The 17,114-nt window shown below is 53.9% G+C and overlaps 1 protein-coding gene across 7 annotated transcripts in view; it reads right to left on the bottom strand.

The window, feature by feature from the left end:
- hdac5 (histone deacetylase 5) overlaps positions 1 to 17,114 on the bottom strand; it is a 29,294-nt gene that overhangs the window by 5,175 nt on the left and 7,005 nt on the right. For 5 of the 7 annotated variants that reach the window (XM_086132145.1, XM_086132144.1, XM_086132143.1 and 2 more), the window contains exons 3-25: positions 9,412 to 9,498; positions 8,680 to 8,924; positions 8,366 to 8,510; positions 8,183 to 8,288; positions 7,910 to 8,043; positions 6,432 to 6,563; positions 6,217 to 6,326; positions 5,846 to 5,962; positions 5,371 to 5,482; positions 4,906 to 5,019; positions 4,605 to 4,798; positions 4,424 to 4,539; positions 4,124 to 4,331; positions 3,298 to 3,400; positions 2,924 to 3,057; positions 2,721 to 2,841; positions 2,052 to 2,101; positions 1,849 to 1,956; positions 1,682 to 1,737; positions 1,482 to 1,569; positions 1,057 to 1,176; positions 833 to 930; positions 79 to 197 (exon numbers count right to left, since the gene is read on the bottom strand). In XM_086132145.1, the coding sequence (XP_085988271.1) occupies positions 79 to 197; positions 833 to 930; positions 1,057 to 1,176; positions 1,482 to 1,569; positions 1,682 to 1,737; positions 1,849 to 1,956; positions 2,052 to 2,101; positions 2,721 to 2,841; positions 2,924 to 3,057; positions 3,298 to 3,400; positions 4,124 to 4,331; positions 4,424 to 4,539; positions 4,605 to 4,798; positions 4,906 to 5,019; positions 5,371 to 5,482; positions 5,846 to 5,962; positions 6,217 to 6,326; positions 6,432 to 6,563; positions 7,910 to 8,043; positions 8,183 to 8,288; positions 8,366 to 8,510; positions 8,680 to 8,924; positions 9,412 to 9,498 (2,817 nt within the window). Of the gene's footprint in view, positions 1 to 78; positions 198 to 832; positions 931 to 1,056; positions 1,177 to 1,481; positions 1,570 to 1,681; positions 1,738 to 1,848; positions 1,957 to 2,051; positions 2,102 to 2,720; positions 2,842 to 2,923; positions 3,058 to 3,297; positions 3,401 to 4,123; positions 4,332 to 4,423; positions 4,540 to 4,604; positions 4,799 to 4,905; positions 5,020 to 5,370; positions 5,483 to 5,845; positions 5,963 to 6,216; positions 6,327 to 6,431; positions 6,564 to 7,909; positions 8,044 to 8,182; positions 8,289 to 8,365; positions 8,511 to 8,679; positions 8,925 to 9,411; positions 9,499 to 12,670; positions 12,920 to 13,254; positions 15,568 to 17,114 lie in introns of those variants that run through there. The other 2 variants (XM_086132142.1, XM_086132149.1) reach the window with 2 other exon arrangements.

Genomic DNA, 17,114 nt, shown 5'->3' with positions numbered 1-17,114 from the left:
CGGTATGACAGACTTTTTTTTTGGGGGGGGGGGGGGGGGGCTAAACGGAAAGAGACCGGTAACCAGTTTGGAACTCACATTTGGCAGAAACAATGTAACCTCCGAGGGGAGACTGATGACCCTCCACCGCGTCAAAGCCCGCGGACACCAGGATCACGTCCGGGCTGAACTGCTGAGCAATCGGCATCACCACGCTCCTGCGCACAACGTCCCAACAGTAGATGACATCATCAAGTAACTATGACTTACAATAACACGTTTTATTGAGAGAGTACATTCGGCAGCCTGCGGATTCATTTACAAGTGAACACTAACCGAGACGAGATGTTTGTATGTGGATGTAAAGTTTGCATCCAGTTAAATGTGAAGCGGAATTTCAAGGCTGTTAGCGCCCCCTGTTGGTGATAGTCTGAGACTACAGGCGGTCGATAACAGACCAGTTACGTAGAATCGTAGATCGATCCACGCGGGAGTAAGCTGGACGGAAGAGCCGCTGTCCACGATGTCGTCGTCTCTCTGATCAGTGATGTTATTGCAAGCGAGGAACATCGCAGGTACCGATGGGGGGCAAAGCTTTCCTTGAGGAGCCACGTACAAAGCCTCCCAGTCACGTCAGCTCTTTGTTCGGTATGCGGGGAAACCTTCTATCTCGCGCATCAAAATGAAACAACACGTCTTTCCGCAGTCTGGCTGTCGATGTGGCTGTATTTTTAAACAGTTTTTTGTTGTTGTTTTTTTTGGGGGGGGGGGGGGAAGCCCACAAAACACTGAAGCGTGTCGAGAGCTCACTGTAATGACAAGAAATGTATTTCCGGCAGTGGGTGGTGTTTACCTGAAGGCAGTGAGGTACTCAACATCGCCCATGGGGGGCTCGACTCCTCCCGTCCAAGCTACGTTGACATTAAAGCCAACACCTGCACCCGATCCCACCTGTGGAAAGAAGAGATCGAGTCGTCCGCTCAGGACTTCATTTCTTGTCATCCTTTCCATGATTATATAGCGAGCGCAGAGAGCGAGGGCGTGAGAGTTGGGGAATCCACGCTCGCATGCGCTTACCTCCTCGGGAGCGCCGCTGCCAGGAAAAAAGTTGCCGTCGTCATAGCGATGCAGGGAGATGTAGAGGACGTCGGGGTCGCCGTAGAAGGCCTGCTGCGTGCCGTTGCCGTGGTGAATGTCCTGCAGCGACAGGTTGCAGAGGTATCCGAGGGAGAGCGTCGTTAGGAATCGACCGGTGTGGTGGCTGAGAATTTATTTGCATGGTTAAACGGGCTCTTGTTGTATCGCAAAAAAAAAAACGAATACGTGCTAAGAAACCGGTTGGAGACCGAGGGTCCGAACTCACGTGTCAATCCACGCGCCGTAAACAGCACGAGACGAGCCAAAAACCTTTTGGGGGTTTATGGTGAGCAACAGCGCCACCCACTGTTCAATCGGTATAGCTGCGGTGGCAACAACTGAAATGCATGCGCGAGCTCACTAACCCAGTCCACGATGAGGATCTTGCCCACTCCCAGTTTCTGCTGCAGTAGCTTGCCAGTGATGGCTACGGAATTGAAGAAACAAAACCCCCTGCTCACACACACATGTGAAGAGAAGGACAAGACAGATTCCTAATTGCCCTCAGAGAAGACCAACTTTGTGCAACGGTTGCAGCGTTTGAAAATCAGACGCATGTACGAACATGGCAGTGGATTCCTCGGCGTGATGTCCCGGCGGACGCACGACTGCAAAGCCATTCTAGTACAAAGACAGAAAAAGACAGTCAAGGACGGGCCCGCGGAAAGAGGTCGAGGCCTTTTGAGGATACCGCACGGACATACGGTATACGTCGGTGCGTGCGCGTGTTACCTTGAGTTCCCCCGCCGCCACCCTGAAGGCCAGCTCGATCACGGAGCCCGCCGCCATGCGGACGGCTGCGGACGAGTGCATCTCGTTCCACACGGTGTCACTGTCCACCTGCGGGGAGCAGCGAAAGCGCTCCAGTTCTGAAAACGGGCGAGCGACGTAGCGCGATGACGAAGGAAAGGTCTCGAAAAGGAAAGAAAAGTCACCCCTATTCCTCCGCACGGAAGGACGGCGTACATCTTCTGACTGATGGGACCTGAAACCACAGGCGGCGGCGCACGTGAGAGGACGGAGGGGCCAACCCGGCCGCTGCGGTCAACACCGAAGAGAAAGTCGGCGATGCCTTGAGATACGAGCGTTGCGACTTGAGAGTCTTGCCAAGATACGAGCTTTTGCTTTGACCTCTCATCAAACTCAACGTAAAACAAAGAGAATGACACATCGGCTCATGAAACCAATCACATACGATAGTCAGCCGCCCGGCTACAGTTAGAGGCCTTCCACGACTGACATTTGTGCACAATCCGCGGAGCGACGCGTGTAGACAAACAACGTAACGAGAGTCGCGGGCATGTATTCTTTATCCCGTGGGAAAAAGAATACATTCGGCGTGCGTTTCTACGTCGGGGTCCTCGGGTGGCGAGACTCCTCCGGAAGGAGCGGCATCATGCCTATTGAATGCAAGCGCAACAAAAAAAAAAAAAAAAGCTTATCCTTCACATTTGCCATCGCCAAATGCCGCGATGCACTCTGGGCATTTCGATTTCATTTCAGTGAGGAAACGTGACTTGAGATTGAAGAGTTTTGAGTGTGGTCAGGGAACAAATGAAACGGGTATCTCCGGGCACCGCCCTTCAAAGCCAATCCTTTTGTACCCAGTAGCTTCTTGTGGTCCAGTTTGTGTCGATTCAGCGGACTGGTTCCATAGAGCAGCGTGTGAAACTCGGAATGGACCGTCTGGATCTCATCCAGGGAAGCTTTGCGCCCACGAATTCTCTGCTCAGACACAAACAGAGAGTGACCGAGAAGGCTTTCTGCGCGCTTACTCTCGACTTCTTTGAGGTGCGAGCGCGCCTACCTCGCAGCGGCCCAGCAAGCCCGTCTCCTGCAGCCTGGACCAGATGCTCTGCACTCTCCCGGCGTGCTCCGGGTGGATATGAGCATTGCCGCAGACGCATTGGTGCTTTAACATCAGACCGTCATACACGAGTCCTGGACGAAGCCCGAGACGACGAGAAAGCAACGGAAATGCCGCGACGTGAATATCGCCCATGGAATCGAGAGCTCGAATCAATACGGAAATAAAGACTAGAATGAGTAGACTAGACCTTCTATGAGTAGAAAGAACGCTTGAACTTGTACCGACCGACACGTCGAGACAGCGTCTGACGTTCGACGGGCCGCGTTTTGCCCGTTTCCCGTGCCGGCCGGTTGTCGCTTTGGCACGCTCACCTGTGGTGAAGAGATGTCTGACGGGGTTGACGGCGGCCGCGGGAGAAGACTGCGCTCTTCCCAGAGGTCTGTGAGGCAACGGGGAGGGGAACGCGCCCATCCGCTGCGAGAAAAGCCCGGCGCGCCATCAATTCGCTTGCCGCGGCAATCGAGGAGCTCAAGTCAACGGAGGCCGCGCGCACGGTCGGACGTTCACGTGATCGTCTTTTGTTGTCCGGACAATGTTTACGTAGCCGCTATCGTTCGGTCGATGCGTGTGTGTGTGCGAAGAGTTCTATACAAACGATGTATAGCGCGCATTGCTGTGATCCCCGCTGTCGACTGGGTGAGTCATCACGTGTGGGTGGACACAAAAACAAACACTCCAAGACATTTGACAACACACACACACACACATACACATGCGCACGCAGTCAATCCAGCGGTTGAGTCACCGGCTGGTGATGTCAATATAGCGTCATGTGTGTGTGTGTGTGTGTGTGTGTGTGTGTGGTTTCAGCAGCACAGGCCAGACTGCGTCTTTGTTTCTCCTTCTAATGACATGCGTTTATACGACACAAGCGACTGTGTGTGCGGTTCAGGCCCTCCCGAGCGGAGTGGCATGTTCTCCCCCCCCCCGTGCTTGCGGGGATTTTCTCCAGATACTCAAACACCCGAATTCCGATGTCCAAATCCCACTTTGCTGTTTTTCGCTTCCCGGGGTGGCGTTCCGGTACCCACAACGAGGGGCGGCTCGATACGGGACTGGCAAAATGGCAACTGGCATCTTTCGTACGGAGCGCAACTCGGTGTGACTCATCCAAATCAAAAAAAAAAAGAGACAAACCTGAGAGTAGCTCGCCCTGGCGTCTTCCTCGCTATCCCCCAGCTGGATGACGTCATCTTCCTCATCCTCTTCGTCCAGTTCACTTTCTGTGCTCTCCCCTTTGACGTGTACGACTCCTCCTCCTCCTCCTCCTCCTTCTTCCTCCTTCGGATGGACGCCGCGCCTTTCGCAGGGGATGGCGGCGTCGTCCGACGCCTCGCTCCGAGCCCTGCTCCAAAGGTCCGTTTCAAACCCGACGCGCTTGCCGATACGCACGCCAGCTGTCGAAAAGCTACGCGGAGCCCTCGGCTCGGCGATCACCTGCGCGCGTCGTCGTCGTCGTCCTCCTGCATGTCGTTGGTCTCCGTCAGCTCCTCTTCGGTCTCCTCCGGATGAGTGGGAGGCGGTCTGGGTAGGTCGGAACCCTTTGAAAGCATCTACACAAAAAAAGGCGACGACGTGAGGCCGCGCGGGAGCGCGCTCGTCGACGCGTGGGATCGACCTTGTAATGTTTCTCCAGAAAGTGCTGATGCTGCTGCTGAACGACGAGCTGCTGGAGGGCCTGCGGCGACTGGGGCAGAGGAGCGCTCTGGGTACGGGCGAGAGGCCGATGGCGAGGCAACTTGTGGACGGGTCGCATGCCGCCGGAGACGCCTCTCTCCGCTGTAACCAGCGGCGACTGGCTGTACATGGGAACTGAGAGAGCGCAAGGTCGGGGTGCAAAAACGCCGGAGTTACACCTTCGACAAAATTGGACAGCAATCAATCAATCATTTTGGTGCGCAGGGAATGCGCGTGCGTACCGGCTAGCATTGCGCTTTGCTGTCTGGCCTGCTCCAGGAGTAGCACGTGTTGTAACAATGAAGAATGAGCCGAGTGCGAGCTCGGAGGTGGAGTCTCGACATCATGCCCTACCCCTGCAAAAAAAAAAAAAAAAAAAGAAATACAGAAGAAGAAGCTAGAAAGCAAGATTGGTTTCTCTTTCGACACTCAACAATACGACTACGTTGCCTATCCTTGAATGAGGAGCCCGACTGATCAAAGACGACAACACGATGGATGACGGGACAGAAAGAGCAACGGCGGCCACCGAGCCTGCTTCGGCATTTTCCGTTTTAGGCAGACTGGACTGAACCAAGGACACGTGGAAGCATCCCCCCCCCCCCCGCCCCCCCGCTTTCACTGACCCAAACCTCAGAATAGCGACGCATGTCATTGAGGAGCAGTTAGAATGGCACGAATAGACCGGTCAATGCATGAATGCGCACCTGCGGGCAGGGAGGACGTGGAGAGAAACTTCCCGGTTAGAGCGCCACCCGCCCGCAGCGACTGAATGGCTTGACGCTCCGCCTCCTGTTGGCTTGACAACTTCTGCGAGGCCTGTCAAGTGTGATCATGCGTTCAACAGGCAAATTAGATGACATCATCGGAGAAGAAAGACGACCATTCACTTCCTGAACCGTCTCACCGAATTACAGAGACAAATAGCAGGCTAGATAGAGAGCTACGTCGTACGATATGATAGATCTTCATCGAGTCGCGTCGCGCTTTCAGAAAAGCCGCACCGCATTTTCGAGGTGCGCTCGAGAGGCCTAAAATTTGGCTCCGAAAAAAAAAAAAAAAAAGGCGATGGCAAAAGGTGAGCGCGGGCCGCGTAAGACGGAAACATTCTTTGAAGACAAAGCAAAAATGAGTCCGGCTGCGCCGTCCGACGTGGGCGATGGCGCGTGTCTTTTTGCCTACCGTGAGGTGCGTGTTCGCAGGGAGGCCTAACGAGATATTGGGAAGAGACGGTGAGGTGTAGAGACTCAGCGGACTCAAGGTGCCATCGGCCCCCAGCGTTTGATGAAGGGATCGAAGCTGCAGACACGCACACACACACTCGGTTGCGGTACACTCGGGAGCTCGGCGGATGGAGCCGCGCCCCGATAACGCGCGACGTATTTCGTTTGGAGCCCCGAATCCAAAGGCGAGCAGAGAACGCGCGACTTTTTGCCGGTGAGACACGCAGGTCAACAACAGCGCCACATTTCCATCCGCGCGTCGACGACGACGACGACGCCGCCGCCGAATTCCTCGGAAACTTTGCCCGCCGCGCAGGTGCGTTTGCGTACCTCGCTCTGTATGTTGGGCACGGAGCCGGTGTTGCCGTTGGCAATAGCGGAATTGGAACTATTGGGACTGCTGGGCCCTGAACCTGGAGCGCTACTACAGAGAGGAGAGACTGTGAAAATAGATCAAGCCATCCATCCGTCAGTCAATCGATCCCGTGGGGGGGGAGGGGGGTGAATTTGCTCGCAATCATCTGGCGGAGGCTCGTGGACGTTACCCGAAATCTCAATGGCTCTTTTCTTGAAGGTGCTAATGACCGTGCCGTCTTTCCTTCTGAGGAGCGGGGAGCTCCGCCTCTCCGCTACTTTCTGCTTCAACCGCGAACGCACCTTCAGGTTGGGCTCCGACACTGAATGACACAAAAAGGAGAGAAAACAAAACGTTGGCGTGACCAAGTCGACTGACGAGGAAGGAGTTTCCTTTTTTTTTTTTTAACCGCACATCTAAAAGTTGTAAAAATATCACGGTTCAGGGTAAAGTATGAGCCTTAAGGGAGACTTCTTTCTTCTTACTTGTTTTCTTTTCTGATTGATATAAAAATGATTTATTAGATATAAACACATAACGGGGTAGGACTAGATAAGTTTTTTACTTCTTCCTACTCCCTTGAACATAATAACTGTGTTGAATGAAGACTGATTTCTTTCTTTTGACTATTTTATCTACCTTATTTTCTGTTCAATTATCACTGTATATGTTTTATGTTCAATAAACGAACCAATCCAATACATCTATCTGCATTTGCTGCTTACAGTTTTACTCGTGCGTCGGACACAAAATGTCAAAGGGAGCCCCGAAGGCGACGAAAGAGACTTCGTTTTCGGTGGGTGAAAAGTCAACCATATGAAAGCTCTACCTTCAGAAAGCGAGAATGTTTGTGCCAACAGATTGGATAAAAACGAACGCTTTGCTGAAACACTTTCAGTCTATTTGGGTGGCAATTTTTTTTTTCTTGACTCGCCACTATTTGACTTGGCCACGCTTGCTTCTGTAACCACTCCAAATCTGTTGCACTGTGAGGGCATCTAGTGTGCAAGGGTTTTTTTTAAAAAAATTGGATTCAGGTCTACGGTCCGCTTGGCGAAAACCTCCGGTCAAGTCATTCATTTGATTGGGATCCGCAAAAATGAAATGAAACCACGATGAATTCCGGTTCTCCGCTCCATTCCAGATGATGGCGACGTATAATTTCTTTGAGGGGGGGAAATGATGAAAACGGCCTTTCGTTTTTCTGCCTTCTCGGTACGCGATGTCAACGTGTCATTGCGGCTGGCGTACGGTGTTCGCGCACTGACGACGCGGCGCCGGAAGGAACCGGGGGGGGAGTGAACATGTTCGAGAATACATCAACGGGACACGGGGATCACAAATTGGGCCCGACATCACACCAGGGTGAGAGCCGACCTTGCCGGCGTTTGGGCAAAGACGCTCCAAACAAAGTTTTGAGCGCTGCGTTTTGGGACGGGACTCGCCGCGTGTGCGGCGCACGCGGGCCGCTGAAGGAGGACGCAAACTCGGCCACGTCCACAATGACGTGACCAATGGGCCGCATAGGATATCGGTTGGATTGAAAAATGAATTGCGCCGCTAACGCTTTCCTTTTCAAGCCTTTAACCGCGGCCAATTTAATTGGAATTTATAAAAAAAAAAAAAAAAAAAAGAGACCATGCGACACAGGGCGATGTCCTCGCTTACCCGTCTTGCGGAGCGGAAAGTCGTCCTTGCCCTCGTAGTTCCCCAGCAACGTGGGAAGTTTGTAAGACGGCGGAGTTCCCGGAGTGTTACTCTGGGGTGGAGAATTGTGCTCCAGGGAAGCGTTCTGGCCTCCCCTGCGGACACACGACAAGGCCCGCCGGTAAAACAGCGTCGGAGCAAGCCGATGTGAGCGATTGGAAAAGGTTTGGCCTAAAGGATAACGCAAGCATCGCAGTTGATGAGATTCGTCTTCTTCTTCTTATTCCTCCTTACCAGCACTTTGAGGAGAAGGAATGGTTGAGTCCACCGATAGCGGGTTCTTTCTTATTCAGGAGGAATTCCTGCAATTTCAACTTGACCTCGGTACTGGCGATGGCACCTTTCGGACACAAACAAAGGGCGCGAGGAATCAGCAGCCGTCTCGCGCGCGCTACGGCGGCGACGGCCTCGACGCACTCTCTTTGCCTTTCTCCTTATTGCGAAGTAGAAGCAGCTGTTGCTCCAGCCGTAGTTTCTCCTGCTCCTCGTGTCTTTGTTGTTCCAGTTTTCGCTTCTGCTCCAGCTCTTGCTGTCGCTTCGCCGCCAGCAGTTCCTGTTGTTGCTTGCAAAGCCACGACAAAAAGGCGTGATCGCAACCGCGGCTGCACCAACTGACAGGAATCGGGGGGGGGGGGGGGGGGGGGGACACACCCCGAGCGGCGCCCGGTTTCATTCCCGAGTCAAGGGGCGCCTCGGGGTAGCGCGACATCGCAACTCGAGGCGCTCGGTACCTTCAGGTGCTCTTGGAGCTGGACTTCGTGTTGTCTGGTGAGCACTTCGTGTTTTTTCTGGAATTCGGCAAATAGGAGTTGCTTCTGGAGCTCTTGCTGCTGTTTGAGTAGCACCAGTTCGTGCTGGAGCTGCTGCTCGCGCAAAGCCGTATCCACTCCCGCGCTTCCCGCGGGCAAAGGGCCCAGCCTGGGCTCGGTGCGCAGGTCGACGGGGGCTCCTCCGCCGCCGGAGCCTTCTTCGAAACCTATGGAGAGCGCATACAGATGGAAACGGTTGGAGCGGGGAAGGGGGATTTTGGCCGCCGGTCCGAGCTCTAATTTGAACACGTACGAGGCCCCGCGTCCGAAGACCGGCCCGAGTATGACAAAACGGGCCGCTTATCGCGTGACGGATACGCTACGGAGAAACAAAATAGTGAGGGGTGGACACAAAAGATCACCCTCTCCTAAAAGGTCAAAGGGGTGCTTTCAAGCGTTCCCACACGCCCGAGCTATTAGTCCATCCACGTGCGCTTGCTTTGGTGCGCGCTTGAGGGCATTTTAGGAAGTCGTGACGCATTTGAAGACCTCGCATGTATCAGACAATGCTAGTTTTCTTTGGGGGGTTTTTTTTTGACATGACAAGTAAAAACTCACAAGCGCGTTTGGTCAGACACAATTTCCTGGTTGAAGTGTCCCAGGCATGTCCAAGCAAGAACACTCAAAGACGATCGAGGATGCGTGCGTACTCACCACCTTCGCCACCCCCCCCTCTCTGTTCACCCGCCGTTCCGACTGGGCTCCGCATGCCCGATGGAAGGCTGCTTTTCACCTCCACCACTGCGAGGGAGAGAGAGAGAGACGGAATGGCTGAGCACGATGTTGTTCATTTCATTTCATTTCACCCCAGTGTTTCCTTGGCACCGCCGTGACAATCGACATCCATCCATTTTCTGATCCGCTTAATCCTCACAAGGGTCGCGGGAGGAGGGGGGGGGGGTGCTGGAGCCCATCTCGGCTCTCTTCGGGCAGTAGGCGGGGGACACCCTGAACCCGTTGCCAGCCCAACGACCAGGGACGATTTGGAGCGTTCAATCAGCCGGCCATGCAGGTTTTTGGAACGTGGGAGGAAACCGGAGCACCCGGAGAAAAGCCACGCAGGCCCGGGGAGAACATGCAAACTCCACACAGGGAGGCCGGAGCCGGGATGGAACCCGCGATCTCAGCACTGTGAGGTCGACGCGCTCACCAGTCGCACACACATACAGGTTGTGGGGGGGAGGGGGGGTGTTGTTTTGTTTTGTTTTGCCAGATATGACAAAAACCAGACATGCCAAGACTCGGCAACTTCAGAATAGACATCCCCAATTAGCTTAGCGGCTTCCGTCGGCGACAAAGATCAGCTCATAGGTGTGCGCTAGTGTGTGTAAGATGGGACTTTGGGGGAGTGAGCCAAGTCTGACCCTGATCCGCCACATGCTGTTGGCTCCCGTCTCCTGAGCGCGGATGATCCCTTCTAATGGATTAGGCTACTTCCTGAAGATGGCAAAAGGCACGTTAGGGCGTCAGAACCTTTCCTATCTGCTGGCCGGACAGGAAATGAAATCGGACCTTCCTCGCTGAGAACTTTTCAACCTCCTCCACCGACTTGCCGCATGGCTTGGGCGTGACTTTGCTGAACCCAACTAAGTTTGGTTTATTCAGCTTCACTTCAACCACCACCCCCCCCCCCCCCCTTTCGAGCCTCAGCTTTTACGCACCATAAAAAGTAGGAGGTAATCTCATCAAACGGCAACATCCACAATAAGGCTAAGCTCGTTAGCCATGTCCTGGCAAGCGAGAGGAGAACGTCATTCAAATCCCGAATGTCTTTTGGACCAAACGGACTTTTTGACCGATGCTATTGAGGGTATCGTCGTTTCCGAGCCTCTTTCTGCAAATATGAGTTACTTTAAAAAAAAAACATCTAACTTAGAAAGAGGAGTGTTTAAAAAGACGCCCCCTTACTGTCCCACATGTGCAAAGACACACAACCAAAGGCAGTTTTCTATTTGGTGATGTGTTGCTTCAGTCCCTGCGGCCGCTGCTACCGCAGCACAAAAAAACCCCCAAAATGCTGGGAGATGAACACCATGTGTGTCTGCGAACGTGTTTGCAGCCACTCACTTCTCAATTACCTAAACAAATATTCTGGCGTGTCACGGTGACGCACGTGTCTCCCTTTGCACTACAACACAGACACTGTCCCGATGTGTGCGTGTACGTGTGTGTGCGAGTGTGAGACTGGACTGTGTGTGTGTGTGTGTGTGTGTGCGACAGCCCTCTTGGCAAGAAAGCAGCATTCCACAGCAGCCAGCTTCTGACGTCAAACCCGAGACATTTATAGTCTTGTAAAGACGCACACAAACTCACACTAACATACAGTCCGGCAAAGGGGCGGCTCAAAGACACTTTTCGCTCAATAATGTGAGCCGCCGCGCGCCGTTCGACACAATGAGGCGCGAATCGAGTGAAATGCGGTCCAGGAAAAAAAAACTTCCATCTGAAAGTTCTTGAAGTTTGGTTTTGTTCTTTCTTCTTTCTCCCCACAATCTTGCTGCTGTAGACTGTAAATTTCCCCAGTGTGGGACAAATAAAGGATAGCTTCGTCTTAAGTCTCTCCACCGGCGTCCAACTTTTCAAACAACTCCATCGGGATGTTTGTATTATTCGGAATTGGTTTCAGTCATCGCCCGGCCGGACACGAGACCCAAAAATGACAAATTGCTTTGTCAGGGAATTTTCAGGCTTAAAGAGACACTCGGGTTTGGAATTCCATTTCAAAAACAATTCTTTTGTTGTTCCCTTTCCCGTTTTCTGTCATTTCGACTTCCCGGGAACCGCCGGTGTCAAGTGGTAATTTGGGAAAGCGATATTCATCTTTCCGTTTCTTGTCCATAACGCCCCGCTCAAGGAAAACGGCTCGGATGACGTCAGCCGCGCAAAAGAGCGCAGACGGAGCGGGGAAGAACGAAAAGGTAAAAATAGTCTCACGGCCGCGTGCGCTTTGGACAAATTGGAAGTCGTGGCGCGTGTCCCGTTGCCATAGAGACAGCCGGGTGGCGATAGGTCGTCGAGCGAGATGCCGTCTCGATGCGTGGCACGAGGCTTGGCGTCTGTGGCGAGGACCCGCCGAGCTTAAGCGGCGCTTCTCCGGGACTCGGCGTCAGAGAGGCGCCGGGCTTCCCTTTTTCAGTTCTGGGATGTCCCGCGATTGGCCGCAGCTGCCAACCCGCTTATTCATTCATTCCCATCGCAACCTCCGTGTCCTTTTCACATTTTGTCAACAATGCAGCGGCGGCGGCGGGGGGGGGGGGGGGGGGGGGCAGCGATCGCAGTCTATTATGCAAGAGAATCAAAGGAATGCCGCATGACGTTCGATGAAGAGAGAAGATAATGGCGACTCTCCCGCCGGAATCACCCGCCAATTGGCGTTTGTTATTTGAATGGATGCATTGTTTTAGTTACCGCGTCGCGCTTGGAAAATCAAGGTGCGCCAGATTTGCATCCAAACGCAATATCGCGTTTCACTTGGCTGAGTGCAGCCTGAAAAGCACGTTCAGAACAGCTCACGCCTGCCCCGCCACTAAAAACAACCACCGTAACCGCTACAAAGTGCCACACGTGGAGCAAAGATCATCCGGGCAACCAAACGATGAATGGATAGCGACCGCAGCGGAAAGCGCCAAAAGGCTCCTACGAAAGACGGAGTCACGTTTTCAGACAAATTTGAAAGACGGACCTCGAGGGGGCTCGCCTGACGTTAGGTGATTTCGGAGCGGAGACGAGGCTTCCGCTCGCGGGTTTCAAATTTGTGAACCCTCACTCTCTCTTGCACGTCAAATTTAGAAGGCGTAACGTCTTTCGCTTTCAATCGATCGCGCTCGGAGGACGGGTAACAATCGAAGAAAAGCTCAACTGGTGAAGTTGAGCGCTCCCCGCTTTTCCTTTTTTAACAGAAGACTCAACTTACTTTTTTACATCTTTACGAATGGCAACAGTTTGAGCGAGGAACATCGTATTGGAATTGATATGCTGAGACAAAACTCCATTTCTGAGCTTGGAGGTATGTTGCTGAAAGCGCCCTTTCCTGAAGAACGACTCGGCGGCGTCGGCGTGAAGAGAGCAGAGAAGAGGGAACGTGCCAAAGTCCCCTTCCAAATAGCTGTCGGCGTCAAAGCCCAACTTTAAACGCCGCTCACCTCGCCGCACCTTTTGTCGAATGCCGATCCCCCCCCCCCTCCCTTTTTCCCCTTCTCGTCACTCCACAAAGACGACGGCGATAAATCGAGAAGAGACGGGGCATCCGATGATAACAAGCCAACGCAAAGATATCGTGCACATCATTTCGTTTGCGTTGCAAATTCAACATTCCAAAAGTCACGGAAGAGCAAAAGAGTGCAAATGACGGCGACCAAGCGGCATCCGCGGAGTCGGCGCGAACCTTAAAAAGCAATGAGCACACGGCGCAAAACGCGAACGAGATTGCGTCTCGGAAGCAAAGGACCTCCGAACGCCCCCCCCCCCCCCCCACCTCAGTTCCCCGAGAGGACTCACCGGCTGTGGCCATGACAGCGGCGGAGCCCCCGCTGTTATTCAAGAGCTCCAGAGGCTGCTGAGCGTCCGTGCCGGCGGAGGAAAAACAGGACTCGGTCTCATAAATGGTCTGCAACATGGTGCACAATCCTGACACCGTGCGATGCAACAGCATGCCCCGAGGAGAGAAGCGCTCTCTTCGCGCACAAAAAAACAGTCCCGTCCGGCCGTCCCTTTTCAAGAACAGCGCCGCGTATTCAAGAAGCGGCGGCCACTCGTTGCGGGAGGAATCGCCGACGAGCTCGCAAGTTGAAAACCGCTTCCGTCTACTCCCCAAATTGCCATCGGAAAATCCGATTGTTGTCTTCGGTGATGGAATTCGTTAGGGGGATGGCAAAAGATCCTCGTTCTGCGACGCGGCGGCCTCCGGGCAGTCAGTCGGGGAAGAGGGACACCTAAGAACCCCGGAGTCCGGATCCCTGCCGACACGTCCCGGTTGCCGGCGCGTCGGAGGACGCGGCGGCCGCTCGTTCGGAGCAAAGAGTTGGCCCGCGATCCCGCCTCGGCCCACGCCGAGCGAGGGAAAGGGACGAGGGGGGAATCGCCCAAAGGCGCTTCGGAAAAGCGGCAGCAAGTCTGTCGGCGTGGGCTCGGAGCGGCCGCTTCCCGCCAAAACGGATACGGGGAGACGCCGGACGGCCCCCGCATCGAAGGCTCCTCGCGCCGCTCTCCTGCCGTCGGATGAGAGGGAGGAAGATAAGGAAAGGCGAGGACAGAAATAGCTCTGGGAGAGCGCTCCCCGAGGTTCCGTGCTTCCAAAATTAGAATCCGGCGCCGAGAGAGGGAAGCGAGGCGGGCGGGCGAGGAAGCCGATGACACGAAAAGAGAAAGAAAAAGAAAAACAAGGACATTGGTGTGGCGACGACCGGCCTTTCCCGAGCCGCCCGGGATTGCGATTCCGTGCGATGAGAGAAACTTGACGGAAAAGAGAAGGCTCGCCGCGCGGTCAACCTTCATACGCCCACTCCAAAGAAGTGCCTGTCAGACGGCTAATGTGCGCCGTCTGACAGGCGGCGCTCGGCGTGCGTGCGCGCGCAGGCGCAGGCGCGAGTCGCCGCCAGCTGTTGAATGAAAAGGGATTTTCAGAAAGTAGATGACCGGGCGGAGAGGACGTCAAGACGGATAAGCAAAGACGCCGACGCCTTTTGTCCTTCCGTGAGAAAAAAAGGGGGAAGACGCTCATCGGTTTGAGCCTTTTCCCGCAGCTCTCATCAGATCAACCACGAGAGAGGAGACACCGGCGCGGGACGGGAGCCGGGGAGAGGCGCGATGGAGGCACCGGCCATGAAAATAGCCCGCCTCGCGGAAGGAGGAGTTACAGATATAAATAGACAACACACACACACACACACACACAGAGAGAGAGAGAGAAGCCTCAAGCTGCGGATGGGATGGAAGAGGGACGCACACCCGTGTCATGATTCCCGAGAGCGCTTCCCACAATTCACCTGTCAATCAAAGAGTGAGGCCGGGACTGCGCCGGTCTTGATGGAAAATCCCGAGTGCGGGTCCACGACGAGACCGAAGCTTTTGGGAGGTCAGTCCCGGACAAGAGCGGGACCTTGGAAATGAGGTTCCCACGTGGGAGGGACTAGCGTACCGTAGCCCTCCACTCTCCAAAACACAAAAACGCAAAACACATCGCCTAACGCATCTTGTTTGATGGCGAAATGAATCAAATTCCCACGGCGGGCCGTGGAGTTCGCATAGACGGTCCGAGCTCGCCGAAGCTTTTGCGCTTGACTTTTTGCTCCGCATCGGAGGAGATCAGCATTCTCACCGCCTGAAGCGGCGACCCCCACGCGGGCGCGCCGCGGCCCGGCCCGGCCGTCGTCGTCGGGCCGGAGTCGCGCTACGCCCTCAACCGAGCCACGCGACAGGTTTCAAGTCGGGGCTCGGACTCGGCTCGAATGCCCGATAGAGAAATCCACCGACAAAATCGTATCGCGTTTCAAGTTTCCGTTCATCGTATTTTGCAATAAAAGTTCGAACCGGCGGAGAGGGAGCCGAGTGTGCGATCGTCGGGGCAACTAAAGCGTCGTTCGCTCTCCGAGATCCGCCCCCGCCGATACTGAAGGCGATTTTCTGTGTGCCGAGTCATTTCTTGAACTTTTGTTTGCCGCGGGGATCCCACGGACACCTTCCACGCGTCTGCTCAACCGGTGGGAATGTTTTGACGTTGACGGGAACTGGCCTCAACCGTTGCGATACTTTCAGAAGGAGAGTACATCCGGTGGCCGGGAAAGCTCGCAAGGGGCAGAAACGTCGTGACGCCTAAGCCCCTCGTGTTCTCCCCCCCCCCCCCCCCCCCCCCGCCCATATCCGATGACAACATCTGAAGTGTGCACACAAAATAGGCCGGTGCTCAAGGGCAGTATTTTCCAGCGGTGCACGTGGGAGACGCCGCCGAGCACCATTGCGTCAAAGAGCTGCACTGCGCACTTTGCCGTCTGTGCGGATATTATTAATTGAAACGACCGGCTGCTATTTTTAGCTGTCTGTTTGTTCCATTCAGCGCCGGATTCCAAAGTGAATTCGCCCGCTTCAAGTTGAAGGCGACGGCACGAAAGAACGCCGGGGTGTTTCGGCGGCCCGTTTCCTTTCCGGGAGAGAACAAAAGCGCACTCCGGCGTTTCCGTGAATTGGTCACCTTCATCTTCATCCCCCTCCTCCTCCTCCTCCTCCCCCCCGCCCACCCTCCCGTGTCAACAGCTCCGTATGCCCAATGGGCAGACTCGGGATGACTCACGGGCGGAATGCAAAGACAACGTTCGCATATTTTCTTTTTTTTTTTCAAAATATCTCAAATATATGCGCAGCTCGCTGCAACATCATCATTCAGTCATGCAAAATTATTGTTCGGCCTTTCCAAGCATCCGTACAAAATTTGCAGGGTGACAGAGCAAAATATCCGACATCTCGATGGTCTCACATACAAAACACGTCTGCTGAAGGTGTGTGTGTGTGTGTGTGTGTGTGTGTGTACTGCAGTGGTTCAGCGGATGACTCATCTCTGCGTTTCTATTTGCGGCGCATCAACCGCTGGAGTCACACTGTGTCTTGCGCGTGCGAGCGTGTGCATGCGTGCTATATGCGTCCCCATGACAACCAAATTACAGTCAGCGTGACAAGTGACATGGCCCCGTCGACAAGGTGCCTGGGTGACTCGATGGCTTTGCATATTTCAGACTTCAAACATCCACGACTCTCACTCGGATCTCCGCGGTTTGCCGCCATCAACGCATCCCGTCGATGAATCGGATAAAAATCTATTTTGAAATCAAGTGGGTGACTTTGTCGTCGTTGTTGCTATTTTAACTCATTCAGTAGCAGCCAATTCTGGACCAAGTCTGAAAAGACGTTTAAAAACGTCTTTGGGAGTGAATGAGATTATTAAAGGCAAAGAAACAACTATTAAGTCATCCACTTCTGAGGCCGACGAGATGTCAATTCCGGGTTCTTCATATTCCGGCTGCACATAACAATTATGTTGGCAATAGATGAAAACAGGGGTGCCCAACCTTTTTTGAACGCGCGTCTTGACACCATCCTGCACGCGCGTGGCGTTTGAAAATACTTCAGATCGCCATTCTTTACCAGTGCCGTCGGTGAATTGGACATCAAAACTAACTTTGAACGAGAATATTCGTAAGAATAGGAAAAGACAGATTTCACAACCGCAGACTGCTGACTGCTAACCACTTGCGCTGATGCAGATCGCGCGCCACCGAAGGTTCATGGTGACCTGCCTTTTTCATTTCCTTTGATGTTTTCAGACTCGGGACCGGTGGATCGTGATCGACATATTAGAATTAAACTAT

Source organism: Hippocampus guttulatus, chromosome 16 (assembly GCF_054856545.1).
Source record: "Hippocampus guttulatus isolate MCC_2025c chromosome 16, RoL_Hgut_1.0, whole genome shotgun sequence".
In the NCBI taxonomy this organism is placed as follows: domain Eukaryota; kingdom Metazoa; phylum Chordata; class Actinopteri; order Syngnathiformes; family Syngnathidae; genus Hippocampus; species Hippocampus guttulatus.
The sequence above is the reverse complement of the archived record's forward strand: the minus strand, read 5'-3'. Positions and strand labels throughout refer to the sequence as shown.